Source organism: Grus americana, chromosome 29, assembly GCF_028858705.1.
Source record: "Grus americana isolate bGruAme1 chromosome 29, bGruAme1.mat, whole genome shotgun sequence".
Lineage (NCBI taxonomy): Eukaryota > Metazoa > Chordata > Aves > Gruiformes > Gruidae > Grus > Grus americana.
In genome coordinates, this window is record NC_072880.1 from 1,016,086 (window position 1) to 1,042,746 (window position 26,661).

General features: G+C 58.9%; 1 protein-coding gene across 4 annotated transcripts in view; it reads left to right on the forward strand.

Annotated features, from left to right (window-relative positions):
- MEF2D (myocyte enhancer factor 2D) overlaps window positions 1–26,661 on the forward strand; it is a 126,888-nt gene that overhangs the window by 54,947 nt on the left and 45,280 nt on the right. Inside the window, exons 5-12 of one of the 4 annotated variants that reach the window (XM_054806495.1) lie at window positions 2,555–2,692; window positions 2,898–3,032; window positions 6,647–6,857; window positions 9,664–9,720; window positions 12,977–13,167; window positions 16,870–16,996; window positions 19,592–19,820; window positions 21,332–25,789. In XM_054806495.1, coding sequence (XP_054662470.1) covers window positions 2,555–2,692; window positions 2,898–3,032; window positions 6,647–6,857; window positions 9,664–9,720; window positions 12,977–13,167; window positions 16,870–16,996; window positions 19,592–19,820; window positions 21,332–21,662 — 1,419 coding nt within the window. In that variant the 3' untranslated portion in view covers window positions 21,663–25,789. Of the gene's footprint in view, window positions 1–2,554; window positions 2,693–2,897; window positions 3,033–6,646; window positions 6,858–9,663; window positions 9,721–12,976; window positions 13,168–16,866; window positions 16,997–19,591; window positions 19,821–21,331; window positions 25,915–26,661 lie in introns of those variants that run through there. The other 3 variants (XR_008574383.1, XR_008574384.1, XM_054806496.1) reach the window with 3 other exon arrangements.

The window sequence follows — 26,661 nt, forward strand, 5'->3', positions numbered from 1 at the left end:
TGCTGGCTCTGGGCGAGCAGAGCTGCGTTCACCCCGCTGCTCCGCTTTTCCTCGATGGAGTTATTGCGGGAACAACCCCCGGGATGATTTCACACGGGCTTAGAACTGGTAAAGTGCCGCGGCCGGCAGCACCTGCCCGTTGCTCTTCCCTGCGCTTTGTTCGGGCGGTAAATACGGGTGAAATTCGGGTGGCGTTAAATGAATCAATCTGTTGCTGCAGATTTTAGGAGAAGGATGTTGTTGCTGGGCTGAAACCTCTTGCAAATTTAGTCGCGAGGTTCCCTTCCTCGAGGGTGCCGGGGGATGGAGGTTGCTCGTCCAACCCCCCCCAATCTCCTGAACCCTCTGGCAACCTTCGGCAGAGGAGAAGAGCTTCCAGGGCTGCGAGGGATCCCCTTCACGTTTCCCGACCGGGGATGGGAGGGCAGAGGCGAGAGATCCAGTTATTGCCCGTGCAGAGAGAACCGCTGTGAGGTGGGCACAGCCCCATACTAGACACCAGAGAATCTTCGCGGCCGGCACCCCTTCGCACGCACCCAAAGGAAACGCGGCTCCATCCCTTCCACTGCTCACGGAACAACTTTTTCCGTTTTGCTTCTGAAAGAGAAGGAGGAAAAAAAACTTTTTTTTTTTTTTTTTTTTTCTTAAAGGCTCAACTTTCCGTCTTTCGGCCACATTGGTGAAACAAAAGGTTTCGGGGAAAAAAACCAAAAAATCCTCAAAAAGCAGTTTCCAAAAAAAAAACCCAAAAAAACCCCAAAGCTGTTCCTCTTCCCCACCGGCAGCACCCGCTCCTTTTTTTGGCCCATTCTAAAAACAAACAAGGACAAAAATAGAAAAATAATAGGGAAAAATCCTCAGGAACCTGCAGAAAAAAGCCCTGGGAACCTCGCGTTCGTGCCAACGGCTCGGATTCCCACCGCCCTTCTCAATAGGTAACGACAAATTAGGGGTACCAGGACCGATTATTAGGTAATTAGGTAATAATTATTAGGTAGCAGGAATTAACTGGTGACACCACACACGGCTTCAGATGCCACCGTGGTCAAGAGCTGGATGCGGATGAGGACTCTTCCCCTCTGCGGATGAAATCTAAATAACGAGCGTTAAAATTATGACCGCGAAGGAGTAATTTTAATTGCAAAATATCGTGAAAAGCTTCAGCTGGATGGAAAACAGGCTGGGGGGTGGGTTTGGTGCCTGTCGCTTGACCGTTGTCACTCGGCGCAAGCATCCGCTGAACGAGACCTGCGGGCGCGGGGTGCCGTCCCGATGCCGAGCGAAACCCGCCCGCGGCGTTTCCAGCCCTTCCGGAGACGTCGCTCGGTTTTTATCCGCTCCAGCAAAAATTCCCATACAAGTTCCGTGTTTCCCGGAGCTCACAGGTAAATGAAGAGCAACTCCAGGATATGTTTTGGGCTCAAAATAGAGATGTTTGTTACTGTTTAGGAAGACAGAGGAGAATTGTCAAGGTTCTTTTTTTTTTCTTTTTTTTTTTTGTCTTTTTTTTTTTGTCTTTTTTTTTTTGTATTTTTTTTTTTTTGTCTTTTTTTTCTTTCTCCCCCTGCTGAATTTGGCATGAAAAGAGATCAAGACTTCCAGGAAATTCTGTAGCTTTGACTTCTAAAAAAAAAAAACCAAAAAAAAAAAAAAACCCCCCCAAAAAAAAATTGGCAAGTGCTGGTTCCATAATAACGCCTAATTGCTTTTGGTATTTTGAAAATAGAATGATTAAATGTGCGTAACGCAATCTGCAAATTGGCTGCTGAGCACGAAAGAGGAACTTTTGGGCTTTTCACCATACCCTCTGCGTAGCCCAATTACCAGGCTCCCGTTAAACGAAGGAGGAGCCGTTGCATCGTTAACTCTCGGCGACGGTGCCCGGGATCTTCTTCGCTGCTGGTCTCGGCGCAGGGTTTGCTGCCGGGGTGTTGTCACTGTCACCCCCCCCCCCCCAAAACCCCGGTGTCACCCCCCTGGCCGGGCTCGCCCCCCTCCGGTGCCGCCTCGGCACGTTTGGCGATTGCCGCCCGCTGGGTTTTGCCAGGGCCGAGCTGCTTTTTTTGCGTATTATTTTGGGGTTTGTTTGTAAGGTTTTTCTCTATTTTTAACGGGAGAGCAGATATCGTTACGGTTTATTTCCCCTCCTCGGCGTTGTAGTAATTGGAGGTGACGAATGCGTCTGAGCTGGTACGGGGCCAAATTCAGCTCCGGCGTAAACGGATCCTTTGAAAGCAAATTTCTCGCCGTCCATCCATCCATCCATCCGTCCATCCGTCCGTCCATCCATCCATCCCCACGTTGGAATTCCTAAATTAAAAGACACCCCGGCGTCCAAACCCGAGGGCCGGATCCTGACTCCTTAACCCCACCAAGGTCATCGACATTTTGGGGCTGAACGTGTTAATTCGTGCAAGGGCGAGTCCTCGGCTTTATGGTCCGGGGGATGGGGGTTTTTTTTGGGGGGGGGGCGGTGACGGCAGCGGGAAGGGGGACCTGCCCGTGTTCCCCATCCCCACTCCCAGATCTCAAACTGTCCCGATTGTGTTTTCAGACGTTAAGAAAGAAAGGTTTTAACGGCTGTGACAGCCCGGAGCCCGACGGCGATGACTCGATAGACCAGAGCCCCTTGATGGAGGATAAATACCGTAAAGGCAGCGAGGATCTGGATATCCTGTTCAAGCGATACGGTGTAAGTACCTGCCCCTTGGCCGGAAAACCTTCATTATATGTTCTTTTTTTGTTTGTTTGTTTGTTTTGTTTTTCTTCTGTTCGATTCCCCCCCCCAATCTCGTCCCCTGATCCCTCCCCGACACCCCACCCCCCCCACCCCGTGTCGTGTCGTCCCGTGTGTCCCCCGTCCGTCCCGTCCCGTCCCCCCCCCCAAAACGTAACAGGCGCTGAACAAGAAGCACAGGGAATGCGAGAGCCCGGAAGGGGATGAAGTGTTTGCGTTGACCCCGCAGACGGAAGAGAAATATAAAAAGATTGATGAGGAGTTTGATAAAATGATGCAGAGTTACCGGCTCGCAGTGAGTAGCTGGTGGTCTGCAGCCCCCCCCCCCCCCGCCTCCCCGCCCCCCCACTTTGCCCCTTCCTGGATGCGTCCAGGTGACGGTGGCGGGGGGGGAGCTGGGTTTTGCATGGCTTTGCTTCGGAGCCGTGCTGTGCCTGGGGAGCCGATGCACACAGCACCCCCCCTCCGCTCCCGCAGCCCCGACTGCACCCCGGGTCTGATGGGTGAGATGTGCGAGGGGTCTTGAGGGTCTCCCTCCTGTTTCCCACCCGGAGAAACAGAAACAACCCTTGGGAAAACCATTCCCGTTAGCTCCGGCGTTCCTGAGCATCCTTGGCTCCCGCCGGGCAGCACCGGAGGATATTGCTGCACAAATACTGGATTGGGGCCTCTTTTTTTGCCCCTTTTCCCCCCAAAAAGGGCTTTTTTCTTGGGTTAAGACCCCAGCGTTCGCGCGAGCTGGCGGCGGATGCCGGCCACTCGCTTCCCTGCAAGACTCGACCCGGTTTGGGCTATTCCGCATTAATTCCCCCCCAAATCCACCGAGCCCTCGGGGCAGCTGGTGGCGGTGGCAGAAATCCAGGGAGGTTTTAGCCTGTGATCCCGGGGTGGCATCAGGACAACGCCGAAAGGGATTTGTGTCAGGAGCTGGGAGGAGGAGGAAGAGGAGGAGGAGGAGGAGGAGGAGGAGGAGGGGGACACGTTTCAAATTAGTTGTTAGTTCAAGGGAGCAGAGACTATTGATGCAGGCAAGGCTTCTTCAGGGGGATCAGCCCTGAGTCGGTGGAGCCGTAATTAATGCTGCCGGAGCAGAAGGGAGGCTCCTTTCCAAGGGCTGGATGCAGAGCTGCAAAAATTACACACACCCCTCCTCCCCCCAAAAATATAATCTGCCCTTCTGTGCTTTGCAAGCCCCCGCAAGTTGAAATTCTGGCTTTTCTTGAGAATTGGGTTTTGTGAAATCCACGGCTCTGCGTTTTGCTGACTCGGCAGGGGAGCGCCGCATCGCTCTGGGAGCCTCCCAAGGACCCCAAAATCTGCATCTCCACCCCCTGCATCTTTTTTTGGGGGGATGGGGGGGGGTGGCTACCCCGAGCCCTGGGAGAGCTGGGGAGGTGGAGCAAGACGGGGTGCAGGCAGCGATGGTTGCTCGCAGCTCTGCTGCGACAGCAAAGCCCAGCCCTCCGGGGTGGCTTTAGAGCAGGATTAGCTCCTGCGAGGCTTGGCCCTGCCTCGTCCTCCCAGAGGTTCCTCCCTGATTTCACTAGTGGGGGGGCAGGTTTCCACCCGCCGGGGCTGGCGTGGGGTGGGGGTACGGCCCCGGCTGGATGCGCACCCTGCCGGTGCCTCGCACAAGCCCTGCCACCGGTGCAAAAATCGGTCCCAAAGGCGGCAGAGCTTTCTCCTTGGTGCAAAACGACCGTGGAAAGCAGGGACTGCTTAGCATCTGTATTTTTCTGTTGCAAAGGGAGGGCTCCGAGCAGGCTCCCGTCGCCGGAGGCAGCAGCCGGACATGCCGTAAAGGAACGGTCCGTGCCCTAAAGTCATTTCGGCCGGTGGCATTCAGGTGCTGGGTGCTTCGTAGTCAGGGCGTAGCATCTGGCTCCCCCACTAAACCTCCGCGTGCAGCAAGGGAGCGAGCGATGCGGGTGTGCAGTTGAAGAAGCTGCTTTTCCTTTTTAACCAGCTGGGTTGGTTTTGTGTGTGACGAGAACTAACCAGACTCGGCGGCCGGGGAAGCTTAACAAGAGCCTTGTTCGCTAAAGAGAGGCCTCGGCGTGGCTCCTGCGTTTGGCGTTTGTAATCGCTTTTAACAGAAGCAGAGATCGTCGAGGTTTGGCTGGTGTGTGCATCTTCTCCCCCAGATTTTGGACTGATGTGTGAGCCATCTTCCCTAGTTGTGTGTCCTCCCTGGGGCGGGGGGGGGGACGGGGGACGGGACACACGACGACGACGACGACGTTGGACCGCTTAACCGGTGGCCTGGGCGTGCGTCTCGCTGCACGCCGGGGCAGCGTCGGCCTGACGCTTGTTTGAAGGTGCGGTGGGATAGATAACAGATTAAAAGCAAAACTCTGCTCTCTGGTTGGCGTTATCAACCTCCCGGCTTTATCACGGCGTTGCTTAAGATGCGATGCACGGGGGTTAGCTTTTCCTTTCCTTTCCCGGGAACGTGCACGCGCGCGGACGCGATTGCAGTGATTTATTACACAACGCTGCTTCGGTGTTCATGCGGCGCCCAGGAAACCTTCCCCCTCCCGGATTTGCAGCCGCGCAGAATGAGGGAGGGCTCCGCGTTACAGCTCTCCCCGGCAATCGTAAAGGTCTGGGAAACGCCGAGCCCGGTCCCTTTGAACGGAGGGCTGGCGGCCCTCGGAGCGGTGCCGCAGCGCAGGCTCAGAGCCGCCGTCCTCTGAGCTTGGCTGCAGCCACGGGATATCTCTGAAGGACAGGATGCCCTTGAGAGGCTGATGGGGAGGGTTTCCAGCAGCGAGGCGTGGGTGAGCACCATCCCACTCCTCCTTCCCGTCCTCCTCTCTACCCCAAAAGAAAATCACCCATCTAGGAGCAGATTTCTGGAGGGGAGAGGGGTGCAGGGCTGCAACCCTCTCCCAGCTGCAATGGGGGGGATGCTCGGCTCCCTCTGCCCTCGCTGGTGCAGCCTGCAGGGTCCCATCCGGCGCTGGGCTGCTCCGCCTCTCCAGCCCTGAACAAATTAAAGCGGGACTTTAGCAAAGCCCCTGCTAAAGCCTCTAAGCAGTTGCCTGCTCCTGTTAACGAAGAGCAAATCAGTGACATAAGACCAGACGGCTAGGATAATCACGGCGAGTCTGGCTCCAGCGGGGACGCTGGTAGGTGAAGCTGGTCCTCGACCTGCAGCCAAGGACAGGGCTTTAGCGATGCTCCTGCTTCCCCGGGGTCAGCTCCTCCTCCTTCCCGGCAGCTCCTGGAGGTGCCAGGATGGATCCCGGTGTCACCTGGGGGCTGTGCGGAGCAAAAGGAGCCTTTCCCAGACGCTCGGCCACCGGCAGCAGTGCCAGCCCGAATCGGTGATCCACTGTCGGATCTTTGGGAGGGCTCATCCCATCCCATCCCATCCCATCCCACCGGATGAGGAACAGCCTCGTAAAATCCCCGCGGGCTGCTTGGCCTCTGTGGTGGGATGAGGGGCAGCGCCAAGCTCGGCCGCTTTCGGTGCTGGTGGGGTCAGACCCCCACGCTGTTGCCCACCTTGATGCTCTGGGTTGTTTCCGGCCACCTCTCTGCGGGCTGCCCTGAAAACGCTGCGGGTAAATAAATAACGGCCTGAAAATGAGACCAAAGCAACTGGTTGCAAAGCTTTGATGTGTCCAAGCGGACAGCCGATTGCTCTTCCCGGTCCTCCCTGGTGGGATCCGGGCTGTGGTGCATCCCTCCGAGATGCCGGCATGGGCAGGGTGCAAGCACAGCAGCGCAGGTCAGCAGCGAGATGGGAGTTTGGGGGTCCCTGGATTGTCCCCCCCCTTTTTCAGCAGTGGGGTGTTGCTGCCGCTGTGATGCTCTTTGCTCGGAGCCTGCAAAGCGAGGAACTTCACCCCTGTTCCTCGCCCGCTGGCGCCTGCTCCCCTTTACCCCCTGCCCTCTGTTCAGTCCGCAGTGCCCGCTCCGAACTTTGCCATGCCCGTGACGGTGCCGGTGACCAACCAAAACACGCTGCAGTTCAGCAACCCGGGCAGCTCGCTGGTGACCCAGTCCCTGGTGACCTCCTCGCTGACAGACCCCCGGCTCCTCTCGCCGCAGCAGCCGGCGCTCCAGAGAAACACCGTGTCCCCGGGGCTGCCGCAGAGGCCGGCCAGCGCAGGTGAGCGACGCCGTGACCCTTCGCGCCCCCTACTCCTCATCCTCCCGCTGAGAGCTTTGCTGGGCGCGTGACACCGAGCACGGAGCATCCCAGGGTGTTGGGGGGGGCCGGGGACACCCCCGCTGCCTCCATCCCCTGCCTGGGGGCAGGATGTGTCCCTGCATCCGTGGGTGGCAGGAGCAGCCTGGAAAGCCCGTGGGTGCTTGTTCCTGCCCTCCTGCCAGAGGTCGATGCCCCCAGTTTGTGCCTCGGCCTCAAACTGGGGGTGACCCCCCCCCCCCCATACACACCTTACCAAGGTCTTTTTGAGAGCCGGATCCCCGCGGGGATCTGTTTCGAGGTTGGGCAGCGCAAGGAGATGAGTCACCCGGCGCCGTTCCCAGGCTTGGGGGTGGCTGCCGGCATCCCGCTCGCCGGTGGCACTCCGGTGACACGGGACCGCTGCCTAAAAAGGGCTTTTCTGAGTCGGGCTGCGCTGGTTGCAGTTGGTCGCGGAGCGATTACTCATGCGGATCTGCTGACAGATCGGAGGGAGCGGTCGTTTCCAGCGGGGACCGGCGATGGGTGGCGGAGGGCAGGTTGGGGGAGAGGAGCTCATCACCCGTGTCCCCTGCAGCGGCTGGGGACGGGGTGGGGGGGACGACAACGACGTGTGACCGCAGCCCGGCTCTCCCGCAGTGCGATCATAAATAATAATAGCGTGCAGAAAGCCCCTGCCTGCTATTTTGGTTGTCGCAGATGGTCTGTAAAAGTCGGACGGGCTGGAAGCAGCAGAGCCGGTGACTGCGACCGCCCAGACATCTGAGCGGTGGGCACTTGGCTGCAGCCCCCCGGGGCTGTGAAAGCTCGGGGTGGGGCGGGGGGGGGTTGCAAAGGGGCTGGAGGGGTGGGAGAAGGGCTGGGAGGTGCCTCCAGAAGCAGGTCGGGTGGCTGGGGCAGAGCGAGCAGGAAGGTGCCTGGGCTGGGATGCGACAGGAGCCGTGGCTCGAAGCCGGCTCGTTTGGTTCCTGCTCTCTCCGGCCGTTCTCGGGGATGGCTCGAAGCACTCAGATACCGGGGGGAGCCCCCCCAGACCTCAGGGAGAGGGGTCTTTCTGCTCTAGGAGTGGTCCCAGGGAGCAACGTCTCACTCCAGGCTGGGCGGCAGAGCCCTCCTCGGGCACGGCCGGCCGTAGCTCCGGCTCCAGGGATCTCCCCTGCCCTCTCGCAGGCCCCTCTGCCGAAAAAAAAAAAAAGAGGCTTCGTTGTAACGCAGAATCTGCTGGAGGCTCGCCGTTTCCATCTCGCTCGCTTGCCGTTCGTTTGAAGGGGGATAATTTCGCGGTTGCAAGCGCAGAGGTGTTCCAAGTCCGGCCATCTGCGTCTCATTCACTCGCTGCCTGGGACACGGAAGAAATCCTGTTTATAGGAGCCAGGCCCTTGCATGTTAGAAGAGCTTTTTTTTTTTTTTCCCCCCTTAATTTTTATATTTATTTTTTTTTAGCAATGCACTCGAGCTGAGACCAGAGCGCTGCAGCGTTGTTTCCGAAGCAAACGCGCAGCAGAGGGTTGGGTCGGTATCTCGGCGCTGGCCGATGCCGTCTGCTCGGGGGCGGCGTTTGAGAACGGCGGCCGAGGGGGTTTACGGGGTCGAGCATCACTCACCCGAGGGGGTGAGCCCCCTTCGGCAGCGTGGGTGCTGGATCTGGGGTGCAAGCGGGGTCCCGCAGCAGAGCACAGCCCCCAAATCCTGGGGGGGGGGGGGGGTCCCTCCTCTGGGACTTGGGAAGCATCGGCACCTCTGTCTTTGCATCCCCATCCCTTGAAGGGAGGATGCTGCGGTGCCGCGGCTGCCACGTTTTGGGGGTCACCTTGCCCTTTTCCAAGCCGTAAAACATTTTTGGGACCCCCACCATCCCCGATCGTGCTCCAGCGTGGGGAGCAAACGCAATTCCCTGCACGGCAGCGGCTCAGCCCTCCAGGACTCCTCTCGCTGCAAGCCCAGACCCAAGAGCCGGGGCTGGAAAAAAGGTTTCTGTCTCAGGTTTCCCCATCTGGGGTGAGAAGGGTTGGGCGGTGGTTAGAGGTGGGGTTTGGGATCGGAGGCTCCTCATTCCCCTACCCAGGGCTCCGGAATGACTGCGGTCACAGCTCCGGAGCCTCCGTGCCGACTGTTGGCCAAAATCATCGCCTGCGGCGTGGCCGGGCAGCCCCGGGCTGTGAATAGGTGGCTTTCAGAAATAGCTCAATAACAAGGCGGGGGGGGGGGGGGGGGGAAAGAAATCTTCTTGTAGGCAAGGCAAAATGTTCAGTTTATTGGGGATAAAAAGGCCTCTGGTACGGTTTTTCCCGGCGCGGCGGGGAGCGGCGGCGCTTTCCAAGCGTTGGGACCGTGGGAGGCCGAATTGTAGCAGCGTCCTGGCAGCGCGCGGGGATGGTTTCCATTCGGTGCGAACATTACAGGGGAGATAGTGTTTCACGTCTTGCTGCTGGGGCTCTCTTCCCCGGCAGCACCGGCCCCGTGTCCCCCAAAGGGGGGCTTGGAATAAAATAGCCGCAGTGTTTTCCAAGCCGCCTCCTTTGGAGCGGGCTCCTGTGCTGCCTGGCTCCTGCCCAAAGGAAACGGATCTGCCTGGATAATGTTTCCCAACCTGATCACCAGGAATGCTGCTCATTTCACCCAGGACTTTCTCCCCAGGAGGGCAACACCGCTCATTTTCCTCTGCCTTCCTCCCTCCTGCTCCCCCCTCTTCCTCCCCCCCCGAAAGGAGGGATGCTCACGCCGTTTCCGAGCGGACGGTGACCCCGTGTTTCCAATTGCTTTGCAGGGGCGATGCTTGGGGGAGACCTGAACAACACGAACGGAGCCTGCCCGAGCCCCGTGGGTAAGTGAGGAGCCGTTGCCTTTCGGCAAGCGGTGCGGGTGCCGGGACCCGCGCCCTTGGCTCTGTTTGCCGCTCCTTGCCTCAGTTTCCCCAAGCGTGACGTGGGATTTTGCTTTGCCGTTCGGCCCCGGCGGTCGATGGAGAAGCGCTAGGGAAGATTTGGCTGCCGTTGGCAGCGGGAGGGTTTGGCACCCCTGGGTTTTTGGGAGAGCAGTGACTCAAGGGAGCAAGCGAGATGGTCGCTGAGGACCGTGGTTTGGGCAGCTCCGGGTTTAGCTCCCCGTGCTGCAACCGGTTCCTCCCCTGACCTCGGGTGAGTCACTTAACACCTGATTCCTCGTCGCACTCGGGCCCTATAAAGGAACTTTACTGCAAGGAAAAAAGCTCATTAAGGTCCCTTTCCACTGCGAGAACCTCCGCGCTAATGAGGCTCAGACCTTGTGGCTTAGCTCCCCAGCTATAAAACGCGCTAATAATACCTCCTTCCCCGCGGTCTGCCTCCGCTGTCTGCAGAGCGAGGTCTTTGGGGCCGGCGCTTGCGTAGGTACAACCCAAAAGCCGACGACGGCCCCCCCGGGTCCCGCTGGGAAGCGGCTGGGGCAGGGTGGGCTGCGGTCCAGGGTGGATCCCGGCCACCCCCGGGCGAGGCGGAGCGGGGAAGGCAGCCTCACGCCGGGAGTCTGGCTCGGCAGCCCCGCGGGAGCTTTTTGCAGCGGGGCTTCAGCCGACAGCACGGAGGAGGAGTGTGGAATTCGGCGTTGACCCAATTAAAACCAAATTGGAGCCCGAGTCTCACTGGTTACGCGGACGGGGCCGGTCCAGCTGCGGTTCGGCAGCTCCCCATCCCCTGCACCGCGGCTGCTCCCAGGAATAACCTTTTCCCTGCGTTGGCAGCGGCCGTGCCAGCGCCGGGGGATGTTCCTCCCCGGCTGCACGTCCAGAGCAAACCCTGCCCGGGTGGTTCGTGGGGCTGGCGTCTCCTCGGGACCCTCGCAGCACCCGGCACGGAGCTTCGCTGCTCCTTCCATGGCAGAGGGAAGGGGCTGTCGTGCCGCAGCCCCCCGGCCACCTTCGCGGCCCCTTTTCCTCCCCCCCCCTCCCCAAAGCCGCCCCCACGTCAGCTGTTGGGAGCAGCCGTGGCGGCGCGGAGCTTGGCAGGGCCCGTGAATGTCAGCATTGACGTCACCGGAGCATTCCCCGCGTTCCTGCCGCCGCTCCAGGAAACGGGCGCGAGGAGCAGGGACAGCCCGGCCGCGGCCAGCCCCGGACCCCCGCCAGCACCAGACCCCCGCTGTCCCTGGGGCTCCCCGCACCGGCTGCGGGAGGGGAGCGTGGCCCTGGCTCTGGCACAGCGCTTGCCGTTTTCCGGTACCTGGGACATCTCTTCCTCCTCCTCCTCCTCCTCCTCCTCCTCCTCCCTTGCCATCTCTGCAGCACGGAGCGATCACCTGCTGCCTCTGAGTCATCAGCCGCCGGGTGCTCCGGCCGGATCCTGCAGCGATGCTGGCTGTGTCCCCGTGTCCTGCCTGCACGCCACAGCGTGCACCGTCCCTGGTGCCTCGGGGCGTGGGAAGCACCTTGCCCACCCTGCCTGCTCTGCTTTTGGACCCCTTTTTTGGGGGTCAGGGTTATCCTGAGATCCTGGCGGGAATGCAGCCGTGCTTTATCCGGCTCGCGGGGACGGCTGGATCCAGGCTGGGGGGACTCCTCCGATGGCAGGGAAGCCTTTGGGGGTGAGTGACGGCGCTGGGACCCAAACCTGCTCCCCTCCCGCGCCAGGGTCACCCCAACCCGCACCCCAACTGACGTGCACCGTAACGTGCCGTACCTCAAAGCGTCTGCATCTGTGTCGGTGCCACCTCGGCAAGGTGGATATCGAGGGGTTTTACATTTCTTTTGGCTTTGCCTCCGTTGGTTTTTGCATGGCCACCGGCACTGCGGGTAGCGAAGGTCACCCGGGGAATTTTATGCCCCTTCATTGTTAAGAAATATAAAAGCCGGTGGCCTTGCAAACCAAGTGCACGTAGTTCCCGGTTTGCAGAGGTACCCAGGACCTGATGCGCGGCTGCTCCCGGTGATTCAGGGCTGGGAGGACGCTTCGCTGGGGCCAGGAGAGCCAGAGCCTCCCTCGGGCAGGGACCCGGCACGGGAGCTGCGGGACGGGGCTGCACCATGGGCACCCCTGAGGGGCAGCACCCCTGAGGGGCAGCTCCCGGCCACCCCACGCAGCACTGGTGGCGTCAGACCCGCAGCTCCCGGGGTGCATGGCCGTCCCCCGTGCCCGGTTTACCCCATGGCCGATGTGTCCGGCCCTGGGACGGCTCTGGGAGAGGCAGCGGCTGGCGCTCGGCCCCCGATGAACGCACGCCACGGCTGCGGCGTCACTGCCACCAGCCGCCTGCTGAAATGCAGATGTAGCGCAATGGTAGATGTGATTAATAATGCAATCAGCGACCTATTTTTCCCGGTCTAACGTGCAATGAATATGAGGGCTGAATCCTGGTGATTGCTAAACGCCTTTCTATCTTTGGGGCCTATTCATAAAAAAAAAAAAACCCTCATCAGAACAGTAATCTGATCCAATTTATTCCTTTCCTGATGTTCATCAAATCTTTTCCTTTTTAAATTTTTTTCTTCCTTCCCTTTCTTCTTCCCCCCCCCCCTCTTTGCACATAAAATCCTTAAGTGGGGCAGCAGGAGGAGGAGGAGGAGGAGGGAACCTCAGATCTTCAAAGGGGCAGTGGGATCAGTGAACCGAGTCCTCGCTCTGCCACAGCCCCTTTTCGCTGCTCCGGGTACCGTAAAGAGACCTTAAAAGTGAACGTAACAGTAATTATCCCCCTTGCTCGGGCCCCAGCACCCTGCTGGAGCAGCGTAAAGAAGCCTTGCTGCAAATCAAGCCTGTAATATTTATTGGTTGTTATTGCAGTAATGATCGTGAGCTCCCGCAGGTTGAGGAGCCGCCCCGGGGCACTGGGGGATCGGCTGCCTGCCCTGCCTGCACCCCTGCCTGGCCCGGGGCAGGTTTGCCTGGTCTCGGCGGGGAGGATGCACCTGCTGCGGGCGTCCGAGCGGCTGCCGGCACTGCTGAGCTCACTCGGGGCTGGACGGGCACAGACCTGCCCGGGGGCTACGGCTGAGCCTGCCTGCCGTGCGGGAGGGTTTTGGGGAGCCCCGGGGTGAGGGGGGGGTGCACGCGTTCGCCACCTCCGTGCATTCACCACCTCCTTCTTCTCTGTCACCCGTTTTCCTGCAGGAAACGGCTACGTGAGTGCCCGAGCCTCCCCAGGTCTCCTTCCCGTCTCCAACGGCAGCAGCTTGGGCAAGATCATCCCGGCCAAGTCCCCGCCACCGCCCTCCCACAGCACGCAGCTCGCCACCAACAGCCGCAAGCCAGATTTACGCGTGATCACCTCGCAGAGCGGGAAGGGGTTAATGCACCATTTGGTGAGTGCCCGGCAAAGGTCTGCGAGGAGACCGGGGTGGGAGCGTGTCCCCTGCCAGCAGATTGGTTGCAGGGTGGACTTTGCGCCGGAGCAAGATGCGGCACGGGCGCCTATAACGTGGCCGGTAGCGGTGGGAGCTGGCCGGGGCCGTGCCGGCGGGGACACCCAAGGAGGAAAGCTTGGATTCCCGTTTGCACCGTGCTGGATGCAAATGGCACGGTGCAAAGCCCCGCGCCGGGCACAAGCCTGACCCGTGCGCACTGTACGTGCCCCGTCGTAGGCGAGGGCGCGGTGGCGGCGAGCGTGGCGGCGCGGCAGTTGGCGGGGCTGCGGAGTTAACGGTGCCTCTCGGTTTTCTCTCTGTTGTCCCGCGGGCAGACGGAGGACCACTTGGCTCTGGTGAGTTCCCCGGTGAACGCGCGGCGCGACGGGGTGGGACGTGGGCCGCTTGTCCCCTTGGTCCCCGCACCCTGCCCTGACTCGGCGAAGGCGTGGGGGCACGCGGAGGGGGTGGACGCCTTTGCCCTCCATTGGGAAGGCGGCGGGACGCGGGCGCCAGTGCGAATGTCACATCCAGCCCTGCCACAGAAAATCAATCCCGACAAAAAAACGCGCTTTGAGGAAAATCAGGTTCCCTATGGAAAAGAAGGAGCTGACACGAGCTGCAAAGCGCCTGTTTCTCCACTAAGGCCAAAAACAGTGTGCTGGCTTCCCCGGGGGACGTCGGCCCGCGTCCCTTTCGGGGCCGGTGCCGCGTGGAGCCAGCCTGGGCACCGCCACAGCCGGGGACCCGTCCCCTGGGCTTTGCTGGAGCCGCCGCACTTTACAGCACGGGAAGACCTGGCCCGCTGCCACCACACGAGAGATAGGGAGTAAACGAGGCTCTTCCCATATTAAGGATATTATTTAAAGCCTGTGTAAATCCACTGGCTGGCTAGTGCACTCCCTAAACCTCCTTTGTGCACGGGGGCAGTTTTCCGTGTTATTTTTACGGGTTGGTTTTTTGGTTTTTGTTTTTTTCCCCCCCCTCCCTTCTTTCTTTTTCCCCTGCCAGCAAAGTGAACACCACCTTGTTTGTGGCAATGATTCACCCTGTTCTGTTGCTATTCTGGTGCAGGGCAGATGGGCGACAGGTCAGCGCAGCGAGGAAAGGGCGAGAGCCGCTGTAGGATGCAGCTAATGCAGCCAGGGAAAAGCTCTCCAAAAACACAGGAGTAAGCCGATACCTCTCGCAGCCTGCAAGGAGACACTCTTGGCCAGGGGAAGGATTGGTCGAGGCTTTGGCAGACTTGAATTCTGCCTCTCTCCATGCCCCAAAAGCCTTCTTGCTTAACGGCCCCCTCCCAGCAGCTCCGTGCCTCAGTTTCCCCATCCGCAGAGTGAAAACAGTCACCGCCCGCCTCCTCATCTGCTCGGCACCGTTCCCGCTGCCAGAGGGCATTGCCTGTCTCCGAGCTGGAGGAGCAGCTTGCTTTAGGCAAAAATCAGCCGGGTTGGCATCAGCAGTTTTAATTGTGAGTCTGAGCTAACCCGGCTGATTTTTGCCTGAAGTGAAGTACAGTCCTCGCCCAGACCGAGCTGGCAGCAGCGAGGTGGGGGGGGGTGACGAAATCCAGGACAGGGGGGTGACGGAAAGGGGAAAGCAGAGCGTTGCCTCGGCCGCTCTGCGGATTCATCCTGCCTGGTGCAGATGCCCCCCCCGCCCCACCCCGAGCTCTGCTAACCTTCTCCCCAGATTTGCTCCCTCCATATTGCTCAACCTACACACCAGATCTTCTCTCTAAATGGCAACTCCCACCTCTTTACACACTCAGAGGCAGCGGGATGAGTCAGCTGCCCCTCCGCGGAGCCCTGTCCCGCTGCCCGTAACCCTTTGCCCGCAGGCTCAGCCCCTGCCAGCCTCGTGGGTTTCCTCCCGGCGGGCTTTATGCTCCGAGCGCGGTCTGCTCTTTTAGCGGGGTCAGAGAGGCGTCCGTGCGTGTCCCCCCCCGTTTCTCTGCACGCTCCTGAGCTGAAGGGTAGAGCAGGATGCATTCGCCAAGCCCGCGGCGCTGAGCGATCTCACCTGGGAGCATGCCCGCATGGTTTTGTAACCGGCTGGAATGGCAGTTTGCAACCGGGAGTGTTTTGCACAGCGGTGTGAGTGGCATGGGGGGGGGGGGCTGGCAGCTTGCACACCTCAGCACCTGCATGATTTGGGATGGAAATTTGGGTGTTTCTGACATCCCCCGCGCTCACCTCGTGGTGTAACGAGAGTGGCTGCTGCCCCCTTCCCGGGGTCGATCCACCCCTGCTCAGCCGGCGTCCCCCCGCCCCAGCCCTGGACTCATCCCCGCACCGGCACTCTCCCGGGAAAGCCGCAGAGCCCCGGCGGGATGGAGGGGATGGGGCTGCAGGTCGCATCCTGCTGGGCTGGCTCGGGGTCCGAAGCAGGCAGGAGAGGGACGGGGCCGAATCCTGCCCACCGTGAAGGCGTTTCGCTGCAGCGTCCCTAACCCACGGCAGCAAACACGAGGATGCACGCCAGGAAAACCCGCAGCCCCGGGGCTTTAGCAATTAGAGCCCTGGTAATCGCCTTCCCTGGGCGCTGGGGAGGGACCTGCGGGCCGGGCAGCACGTGGGCGCAGGGCGCCGCAAATCCAGCATGCCAGGGTGCTGTCACCCTCCGGAGGTGACAAGGGCAGGGGTTTTAGCCTCCAGCCTTATCCTACCAGCCGTGAACCATTGCGGGGTCCTGTGCTCAGCCCCGAATGGTGCTGGGAGCCCCTCGGCGCCTTGCAGCGAGCCGGGAGGAAGGCTCCTCGCCGTGTCCCCGGGGGACGCAGCCAGCCACGTGCCAGGCGTGATTGAAGCTGGGCACTGCCCCAGTCTTCACAGGGTGACGTGTGCCGGGGTGCTTCAGATTAGAGTCAAGCCTCTTGAGTCTGATTTAAATCAGCTCAGCAGAGCCAGCCCAGATTATCTGCCTTGTAAACAGGGCTGAATCTGACCCGTAGATCCGCCCACGTAACTGCCTGGAAAACCACGGGGTGAGCGGGGGGGAAGAGGCTGGCGTGCACCGGTCCAAGGGCAGAATTTTTCCACGATGGACCTGCTAATGCCTGAGTCACCCAAACCTCATGAGGGCACCGAGCCGGCAGGTTGCTGAGCGCTGGATTTGGGGTTTAAGGATGCCAGGGTGCCTTTAGAGTCCTGAGAGCGGCGCTTAGCATCTTCAGCGTGCCTTAGAGGCAGGAGGCTCGTTCTCGGACACGGGTGCTGCAGGGAGGAGGATGTCTCAGCTCTGCGCTGCGTTAGCCGATCCTGGTTTGGTTTGGTACCTTCCTTACTCCCTGAGGAGCGCAGCAAACCTCCCGTGCATCCTCCAGAAAATAGCAGTTCCTTTTTTTTTTTACATCAGAGGGAATGCGGACTGGGGCATCCCGCTGCTGTTCCCCCTCCGTGCACGCAGGGACGTAGCTGGTCCTCGTGGGTGAAGCCCCAGCCCTGGGCAGAAGGGTGACCCAAGGTCAATGCCAAGTGACCTGCAAGGGATTGTCACACGGGTCCTAAACGCCTGCAGCCGGTGTGGTTTGCACCTCGGCCTCTTCAACGGCCGGTGCATGACCGAGATTCTGGGGGGGGGGATGTGCACAATCCATGAGGACAACAGAATAAAACGCAATCTGGATCGTAACTCCCTCTCCCTTTGCTTCCCCAGCAGAACACGCAGCGGTTAGGTGTCTCCCAAGCAACTCACTCTTTAACCACACCGGTTGTTTCTGTGGCTACTCCGAGTTTGCTGACGCAGGGGCTGCCTTTCTCTGCCATGCCCACGGCGTACAACACAGGTAAGAGCGCGCAAGAGCGCGCGTGCGACCTGGCTACGAGCTTTCCGATGGGTGATTTAATACGAGAGGGGAAAGGTGCTGCTGCAAACGCGTGCCTGGCTCTCGCCGAGCAGCGTCGCTGCCGCAAGACGTGGTCAAGTCCGAGAGTTTCACAGCGTTAAAATCAAGGGGAAATTCATATAAATAATGAGAATTCGCTGTCACATCCAGAAGGTCCGCGAGGGCCTGATTCTGTCACACTATAGCCCATTGCGCTGTGCTGGCAGCGTGAAGGTGCTTTTGTGCGGATGCTAATTACAACTACACCAATCTCCAGGCTCTGGAGAGCTCCGGGTGATGTCGTAACGGCGGCTTAAAGAAACCGAGCCTAAAAAAGTTTGGGAAGAATGCAAACCAGCCTGCTCGTAGGCATAGCAGCTTCGGGCTGGCGGGGTTTGAACCGGCCCGAGGTGACGGTTACAAGCGCGCTCGCCCGAGCGAAGGGGTTGTTCACCTGCGACCTGTCAAACCTCCACGAGATCTTTAAGGACTCGCTGGGTTTCCTGCGTAACTCGCTTTGGCATTCGCTCAGAGGAAAGTTTGCAAAAAATGTAAAAAAGCTGCTTGTCTGGCAGAACCCAGAATAGGCGTGTTGGGAACTCCCTCTCCTAATTAGTAGGTGTAGCCCTGAAGGTGCCTGTTTGTGCGTGACGAGTAGGCTCCGAGTAGGCTCCTCTCCCTGCGTGGAAATCATCGGCGGCCGGGTGGGTCCACCAGCCGGTCTGCATCCAGCCAAACTCCCTAAAATAGGTTTTAATTGAGCCCTGCGCTGCTACCGCTCAGGGCCGGGGGCTGAATTTCAGCTTTCTGTATTTAGTTTTCTCTTGCAGGTGACCGTAAGCAGAGGAACGGTTCCCGCTCGGACGCCTTGGGTGTCTGCGGCTGGGATGTTTGCTAGAGATAGCGCAGCAGGGGTTATCATCGCGTAGATCGCTGGTAGGGCGCAGATGCCCTGAGCAAACTCCAAGCCTTGGGGTGTTGCGCGCTCGTTCTTTCCAGGGCTAACCTATTAATTGGGTGGGAATCGTCTTGATTTCAGGCCGGTGAGGTTACGTCGAGTTTTCCGCCGACCGGGTTTGCGTGCCCTTTCCCGTGCTTGCTCCGCAGCCTGATTAAGTCAAATCCCACCATTTGCAGCTTCGAGATAGGGGATGGCTCCAGTTCAAGCTCTTGGTGTTAGCTGCGGAGGCGGCTGTCGTAACCAGTGGGTGTCAGGAGCTCCTAAACCAGAACGGCTGGTGCTGGGGGCGGGGGGGGAAAGAACTCGCGTAGGGCAAAGAACGCAGTCCTGGGACTTTCTGCAGGGTGTGCCTCGAATCGGCCCGGCGGCTTTGGCAGCGGTTCAGCGCCTTTGCAGCCACCTTTGTGTTCTGCTGCTGCAGGCGAGTTTGGCCCCCGCTGGGGTGGGGAAGGTTGCAAACCGCAAGACGCCCAAAATGACAGCGAGTAAAGGGGGGAGGGAAGGCGAGAGTTTGCTCGAACGCTCAGGATCTGCGGGCGTCTCTGTCGGATGCAGACGCGGCTTTGGGGGTACAGCCGAGCGAGGGTTTGACCATCTCCTGGAAGAGCAGTTGCATTCCCACACCCCCCCCTTTCCGTGCTGCCTAGCTGCAGGATTTGCCACCCTTTGGAAAATCCACACCCCCCCCCCGTTTTTGGGATGCTCGGCTGGGGTTCGGGATGCTCCCAGGGTCGTGCGTGGGAAGAGCATCTCCCTCCCCCTATGCAAGCGGGGTGAGGGGGGGTACCGCGGCGTGGGGGTGCCCGGCCGGGGGCGTGGGGACTTAGGGGTGTGGGGGTGTGGGGGGGGTGCGTGGGAGCGGCGGCTGCGCGTCCCCGGCGGTGGGTGGGGAGCGCCCCCTGCTGCCACGCGGGCACCGGCCACGCGGCGTGGGGACGGGCCACGCACGGGGGGGTTTCAGCAGCTACCGGGGGTGGGGGGAAACGCGTGACTCTGGGTTTTACACCCGGCTGTCCTCCGCCAGTGGGTGTCTGGGATGGGGGACAATGGGGGACCCCACGGTCCTTCCTGAGTGGAATCGGCGCACGGCTGCACCGTGGGGCTGCGTTTGCCGTTGCTGCACTTTGTGGGGGGGGCGATGGTGGGGGGTCCTGTTAGCGGCTCGTGCCTCGAGGCAAGAAGGCGGCTTGGGTATAAGGAAGAAGTTATTGGGTCTCAGGAAGAAGTTTTTCAGGGTGAGGGTGCTGAGGCACCAGCACAGGGTGCCCAGAGAGGCGGTGGACGCCCCATCCCTGGAAACATCCACGGTCGGGTTGGACGGGGCTCTGAGCACCCCGATCTAGTTGAAGATGTCACCGCTCGTTGCAGGGGGTTGGACTAGGTGACCTTCAAAGGTCCCTTCCAACCCAACCCCGTCTATAATTCTCTGTTCCTGTGACATGTGTCCTGTGGCCGGCATCCCCGTGCAACTCTCGGCGATAGCCGATGTTCTGGAAGTTGTGGCTGGTTTGTGTCTCCGGGTCTCCATCTTCTCCGGTGCTCAGGGCTGGAGTAGTTCTGACATTGAAACGACTGAAGGGCTCCTTCCTTTCCAGATTATCAGCTGACGAGCGCTGAGTTGTCTTCGCTGCCAGCATTCAGCTCACCTGGTGGGCTGTCCCTTGGCAACATCTCTGCCTGGCAGCAGCAGCAGCAGCAGCAGCAGCAACAGCAGCAGCAGCAACAACAGCAGCAACAGCAGCAGCAGCAGCAACAGCAGCAGCAGCAGCAGCAGCAGCAGCAGCAGCAGCAGCACCTGGTTCCTGTATCGCTAGGAAATTTAATGTAAGTGAAATGGGTACCAGGGGCCGCTCTCATGATGTTGTGCAAGGAAAGAGGGAAACGGGGAATCCCTCCCAGGTGCCAAACCTGCAGAACCCGAGCTGTGACTCCTCTGCGGGGTTATCGTCAGCCTCCCGCTGCAGGGCCCCGGCAATTACAGTGGGTTTACACTGTGCTTCTAGGAGGCAGGAGCCAGACCAGCCAGCTTGTGAAATTTGGGGAATCTTGTCCCTGCCACTGTCGTAGGAGTCACCCTGGAGCCCCCAGATGAGATCGGGGTGGCGCGTGCTAGGCGATGCTCTCAGAGAGCGTCTTCTTACTGTCTGTCCGCAGGGTCGTTCCCTTCACCTCACGTGGGGGGGAGCTGAGATCCGGCAAGAGCCGGAGTTAAACGGGATGGTCGTTGCAGAGTAAGATGCCTGGAAATAGCGGTCCTGCTAGTGTAGAGCATGGGTAGCTTTTAAAATTGAAAATGAATTGCTTTACTCCAGGGAAAAAAAAAAAAAAACCATATGCACTTGCATATTGGAGCAAGTTTTCTGAAGCGGACCCGCTTTTAGTCTGGAATAAAGCCTCCACACGCAGAGCTTTTCCAGAGTATATTAGTCAAAATGAAGTTAAGCAACTTGCCCGCAATTGCTTTTAAGACCGTGGGACAAAAAGAGGCAGGAATTGAAGGGGAGGATTCGGTGACTTTGCCCCAAAGCCGGCTTAGGAGCGAGACTCTCGCATCCCCAGCTTTTGAAGTGCTGGGATTTTGCGCACCAGGATTTTGCGCAGTGAGTTCAGTGCTTTTCTCCGCTGCCTGGAGCACGTTTTCCAGGCAGAGCAGGCAGCAGCTTCCCCAGCCTGGACCTCCTGCACCAGCGGGGCTGCAGGACGTGCAGAAAGCCCGGATAGAATTTCGAGGCTAAAGAGGTTCCCGGCTTGGAGCAAAACTGCCCGTCCGGGTCCTCCACCGGATTTACGGAGCCCACGGGGGATGCTGGGGCAGAGCCGTGGGGGTGCCCACGGGACGGGGGTGTCACAGCCTGTCCCTCTCCGCGTCTTTGGGTCGCTGCTGTGGGGACATCGGGTGGGATCGGGGCTGGATCGCAGGGTGCTGGTGGAGGAGGGATGCTTCCCGCAGGGCTGTGCGGGGTCTAATCCCGGCTCGGCAGTGATGCGTCATGGTGAGTGTGCAGGTTATGAGTTCTGGACTCCTAATAATTCCTAATTCTAATTATGAATCTAGATTCGTAACCTAATCCAGATTCGTAACCTAATCCAGATTCGTAATCTAATCCAGATTTGTAATCTAACCCAGATTTATCATTCTGGATTCCTTCAGCCGCGGGGTGTGCAGGTTATGAATTCTGTGCATTGGAGGGTAAAAGGCCACCAAAAAGATGAATAACGAGAGACTTCCCGTTATCTCCTCCTCCATCTGTTTCTCCCCCTTCCTCCCCTCCTGCTCTCCTCCTCCTCTCCCAACCTCATCCCGTCCCCCGTCCCCCCACTTTCTGGACGCCCAGACAAGGGAGTCACTTGTCCCACACCACCACTTTGACTGTCAACACCAACCCCAACATCAGCATCAAGTCGGAGCCCGTCTCGCCCAACCGGGAAAGAAACACTGCCACCCCGCTCAGCACCTTCCCCCACCAGCCCCGGCACGAGCCCACCGGCCGCTCGCCCGTCGACAGCCTCAGCAGCAACACCAGCTCCTACGAAGGCAGCAGCGAGCGGGACGATCCCGCCCGCCCCGATTTCGGCTCATCCTTGGGCCTCCTGCGACCCACCAGCGAGCCCGAGGGGGAGAGCCCCTCCGTAAAGCGGATGCGGTTGGATACCTGGGTCACATAACGGGTCCCCGCCGTCCCTGGGAGCGCCGCCGGCTCACAGCGGGGCCGCGGGGAGGGAGCGGGAGGGGTGGGAGGGGGGGGTCGAAACGGGTTATGGGGCTGGGGTGGGGGGGGGAAATTATCATAAACTGCCTGAGAAATAGCTTTAGGATTTTGTAGGCATTCATTCTAGCGCAGCAGGTGACGCACGCAGTACATACGGCGCTCCTCGCCCGGGGGCTGCAGGCTCGGGACTGGCCGGGCGCGTGGGGAAAAGGTTGGGGGGGGGACGGAAATCAAATAGGTGCGTCCTCGCCGAAAAAAAAGCAGTCCCTGGCAACGCTCAGCCCCGCGAGCCGGCAACCGGGCGGCAGTCGGTGCCCGCTGACCGGCGAGACCCCGAGGACGTTGGTGTGTGTGTGTCCCCCCCCTCCGCCGGGAGGTGGGACCGTATCCCTAGGGAAAAGCGCCTGCGGCAGGATGGGCTCCCGGGGGAAACGGGGCACGGAGCATCCCCAAAAGTGCCTGGGCTCTCTGAGGTCCACGCGCAGGGAGGGGCTGTTCGGCCACGATCCAGCTCTCGGAAAGGTTGAAGGGATTTGGCAAGTGCCGGTTTTCCTTAAAAAAAAAAAAAAAAGAGTTTTCTTAAACCTGGGTTGGGAAGGCAGGCTGGCATCGGCCGAGGGTGGCGCAGAGAACCCGGCTTCAATTTTAAACGGGATGCAGCCGCAGCCGCAGCCCGCTCGTGCTGCCCGGATCCCGTACAGGTGTGTCGGGGGAATAAGAGGCAGATTTTTAAGGCTTAATCCTGTTTTCAGAAAAAATAGACGCAGACAGCATCCTTTCCGGCAGGTAAGGGAACTCCACTATTTCTGGCCACGGTCATTTTAAAATTGACCTTTAAAATTAACCTTTCCCAAACGCAGAGGGGAAAGTCGTTGCCTGCGCCTGGGCGCGGCGCGTTTGACGAGGAAGGATGCGTTACTGCTGCTTTTAAAGAAAACGGCGGGTTTTACCAACCAAAATTTGTAAATGCGTTTTAAAAATGCATTCCCGTTCCACGTGGGCCAAAGCTTTAAATTCGAAAAATAGGAATAAAATGATTTTTATTGAAGGATGCAACTGAAATCATTATCCTTCGGGATTTTGCCTGAAGGTTTCTAGGCCTCAAAGGGCGAGGGCGAGTTGGGCGGAAAATCTGCCGAAGTCTCGATGGAACGATTTAGCGGAAGGAAAAAGGAGGAAAACCCAAGGAATTTCCTGGTGTTGCCGCTTGCTCCGGCGGTTTCCCAGGGACGGGCATCAGCGCCCTGACCCCAAAATGCAGCAGCCAGCTCAGGGCACGAGGATTTGGAGGAGAAAGGACCGTTCCTGGCGTAGGTTTTAGGGATGGGCTTTCGTCCCTGCAGGCGCTCTTCTCCGGGATGCCGGTCCCTCGTCCCCGTCCCATCCTGCCGCCTTGTCACCGGGGACGGCCCCGGCCCCGCTCACCCCTGGGGTTTCGGTCACAAACCGGCACAAAACCTGCCCGGATGCCGGCTCCTTTGGTGGCCGGAGCCTGGATGGGCTCCGGGGGCTGCGGTGGAGCCAGGAGCTGCTTTGGGGACAGCGTCGTGTCCGTCCCCACCCCCCCGAACCGGTGCCAAGAGAGAGGAGCAAAAAGTCACGGTAGGATTTACACCCCTCCTAGAGCCCTCCGCCAAGCATCCAGCACCCAGCTCAGCCCGTTGTGTAAAGATGTACTGGGGTGATGGCAAAACAGAAGCAAATTTATGGGGTTTTTTTGTTATTTTTTAAGAAACTTGCCCCAACCGAGCATTTTTCCCAAAGTTTTTCATTGGAAAAACAGTACAAAAAAGTCGATTATTGTTGGTATGAAATGAACAGGGGCAACTTCAAGCGAGCGGTTGGAGGAGGAGAAGAAATCCTCCAAAAAATTGGGTGAAAATTAATAGCTGTGAGAAACGATGGCCAAAGAGGCAAAACGTGGGCCGCATCCTGCCCGGTCTGGCACCGCGGCGCACGAGCCACTGGCTAAAGATAACGTTGCAGTAGAGTCGCCCGGCACGTCCCTTCCGAGCTGACGTCTACCCTGACTCTTCCTCCTCTCCACGGCGATGAAATCGGTTCGGGGGCGGCGACCCGGCAGAGGGACCGGGGCGGCCGATGCTCAGCCCCGGGGATGACCTGCCGGAACCGGCGGTGAGCCGACGCGCCGTCAGTGCCGACTCACGCCGAGCCTTGTCTGGGTACCGGCATCTCACCTTGCCCTAAAATCCCTGCTCCAAAAGATGGGCTGGCTACAATTTCCCCGTGCAAAAATCTTTGAAATATCAAATTGCTGCCGCAGGATGTTTTTCCAAACAGTGATTTGGGGGTTTTTTGGGTTTTTTTTTTTTTACTGATAAATTTTTAATTACCTCTCCTGTTCACATGCTCCGGAGGGCCTCGGGCGGGCGATGGCAGCCCGGCGGTGCCGGGGAGGGCTCCCGGCAGGTTTTGTGCGGTTAAATCCCCCCCCCCACCACCACCCCCCCATCTCCCCCTCCCCGGGCCGTACCCTGCGGGTACCGCGGTGTGCTGTGGAGATGCTCGGATCTCGCCTCCCAAAACGCCGGCGCAGAATCAGCGGCAAAAGCGGATCTTCCTCCCTCCGCCTCCGTCTGTCCATCCGGGAAAGCGGGAGAGAAGCTGCGGACCATGATCCTCCTCGCCCACGCCGACCTCCCCGATCCGGCAAAGCTGGGCGTACCGGACACGCACCTGAGCTCTTTGCACGGCCTTGCTTTGGAAATTAGGTGGGATTAACGACGTCTCATTGGTCTCATTTTATATATATATATATATATTTTATTTTTTTTTTTTTTCTTCACGAAAAGAAAATAAACCCAACCAAACGGTTTCTCCCCTGATGGGGAGCGGCGCAGCAGGAGGTGCCGGCAGAGCGGCTTGCTCCGGAGACCCCGGCGGGGAGGAGGCGGCGAAGACCCCCCCACACCCCCCCCAGTACTCGACGCCATCCGCGCCGCCGGAGCATCGGTGCAGAACAACCCCGAGGCGGGGGGGGACAAAAAAACAAACCGAAAGCCAACCAAAAAAACATTTTTGCTCATTAACTTCATGCCCTGACTCCCAAGTTCACACTTCTACCTTGAGAGCCTGGAAAAATAACAAAAAAAAAAAAACCCCACAAAAACCAAGACATAGAAACGCTCTGGGTTACGTAGAGATGCGGGTTTAGATCTACCCGGAGGGGAAAGCGCGAGCACGTGCCGTGCCGTGCCGGAGCGGATCTGCAGCAGCGCGGCGGCGGGACTCGACGATCCCCTGGGCTGGTGCCACGGGCAAGTACGGCTCGTGGGAAGAGCGGGGATGCCCCGGGTCGGATCCGGCGTTAGCTTCACCGTCGTGGTGAAACGATTTTGGGGGTCGGTTCGTCGGGGGTCTTTATTTTGTTGAGGGCTTGGGATTATTTTATTATTTCTAATTTTTATTTTTTTTTGGTCCGGGTCATTATTCTTTATTTCCTCCCCCCCCAGACTGTAGTATCCAGTAAACTCCTCCTAATTTTCAAAAGACAACGAGAAGAATGACAATCTAAGAAACCAACACCCTCCTTTGTGCTTCTATAAATATGTTTCTGATCTAATTTTATTTCTCGTGCTCATCTGTACTGTTGACAGTTACAATTGTGTATAATTTTTTTTTTTTATTTGGAATTTTCGCGTTGTATAGGGTTTAGTTTTAAAATATATATTTTCCATTTTTTAAAAAGGGGTGTTGCAAAAAAAATTGCACGATTTAAATGACAATAGTTAAAATGCTGCAGTTTTTAGAGATGTGGAAGCAAAATGGAGCTTATTTATTCTCAAAGGCTATAAAGGTGTAAAATGCATGAAGAAAAAAAAAAAAACATTTACAAAAAAAAAAAAAGACAAAAAAAGTGTAACCTGAACAAAGTGTAGCGTTAAAAATTTTAAAGGATGACAACGACAAGGAAAAAAAAAAAAAACAAACAAAAAAAAAACAGCTAATATATTGTGTTTGGGCTAGTTTGCTTTTGTTTTTAATTGTTCCTTTTTTGGAGAATGAAATACAATTGTGTATATTTTCATATAAGAAGTATGCACTGAGATGTTTCAAAAATGATATATTACTTTCTAAAAGTGTGGTTACTTACCAAAGTCTGTTTCTGATCTTTACCTTCTCGAAATCCCTCTGGATCCCTCGAGCACGCGCACGCCGGGGCTCGACGCCGCGGGCCGGAGCCAGAGGTAAGCCGGGGTGGTTTGCACTCCGGGGCCGGCCGCCGAGCGGTGCAGACCCCCCCAACCTTCCCCAACCCCCCCCACCCACCCACTCCCCCCCACTCCGCCGGCATCGCCCTTCGGCTGCTCCGGGACTCCTCGGATCCCCGCGGAGCGATCGGGATGTGGGAGCCCAGCACGGGGGCGGCTGCTTTTTGGGGGGGGCTGGTGCTGGTGGATCTGCGGTGATGCTGGTGTTGGGGGGGGGGGTGGCTGTGACCCCCCCTCACACCCCGCCCCACCCCCATCCCGGGAAGGCTGGTCTTTCCCAGGGTTTGGCAGAGCCGAGGCCGGCTGGGTTTTGGGGTGTCTGTGCCGTCCCTCGGCGGGACGGTGCCGGGGAGAGCGGCGTCGCGGGGTTTGGGGGGGGGGGGGGGCACAAATGCAGAATAAAGGGTACGTCCGCGTGCCGGGGGACACGGGGAGCGGGTGAGGTTGCCGGGATAACCGGGGGTTTTGCCCCTGGCTGGTGCGGAGAGAGGAGGAGGATGGAAAGGGGGTCGCGGGGGGGGGGGGCGGCTCGGACGGCAGCGGGATGGGGCTGGGAGTCGCCTGCGCGCCCCGGGAGGAGATTGGGGGACGGAGCGAGACCCTAAATGATGCTCTGACCTAAAATAGCGGGGTGGGGTGCAGCAGGCGGCGTTGAGGATGAGGATGGACGGATGGACGGATGGATGGGGACGGTCTCACCTGCTCCGGGGGGGGGGGCTGCGG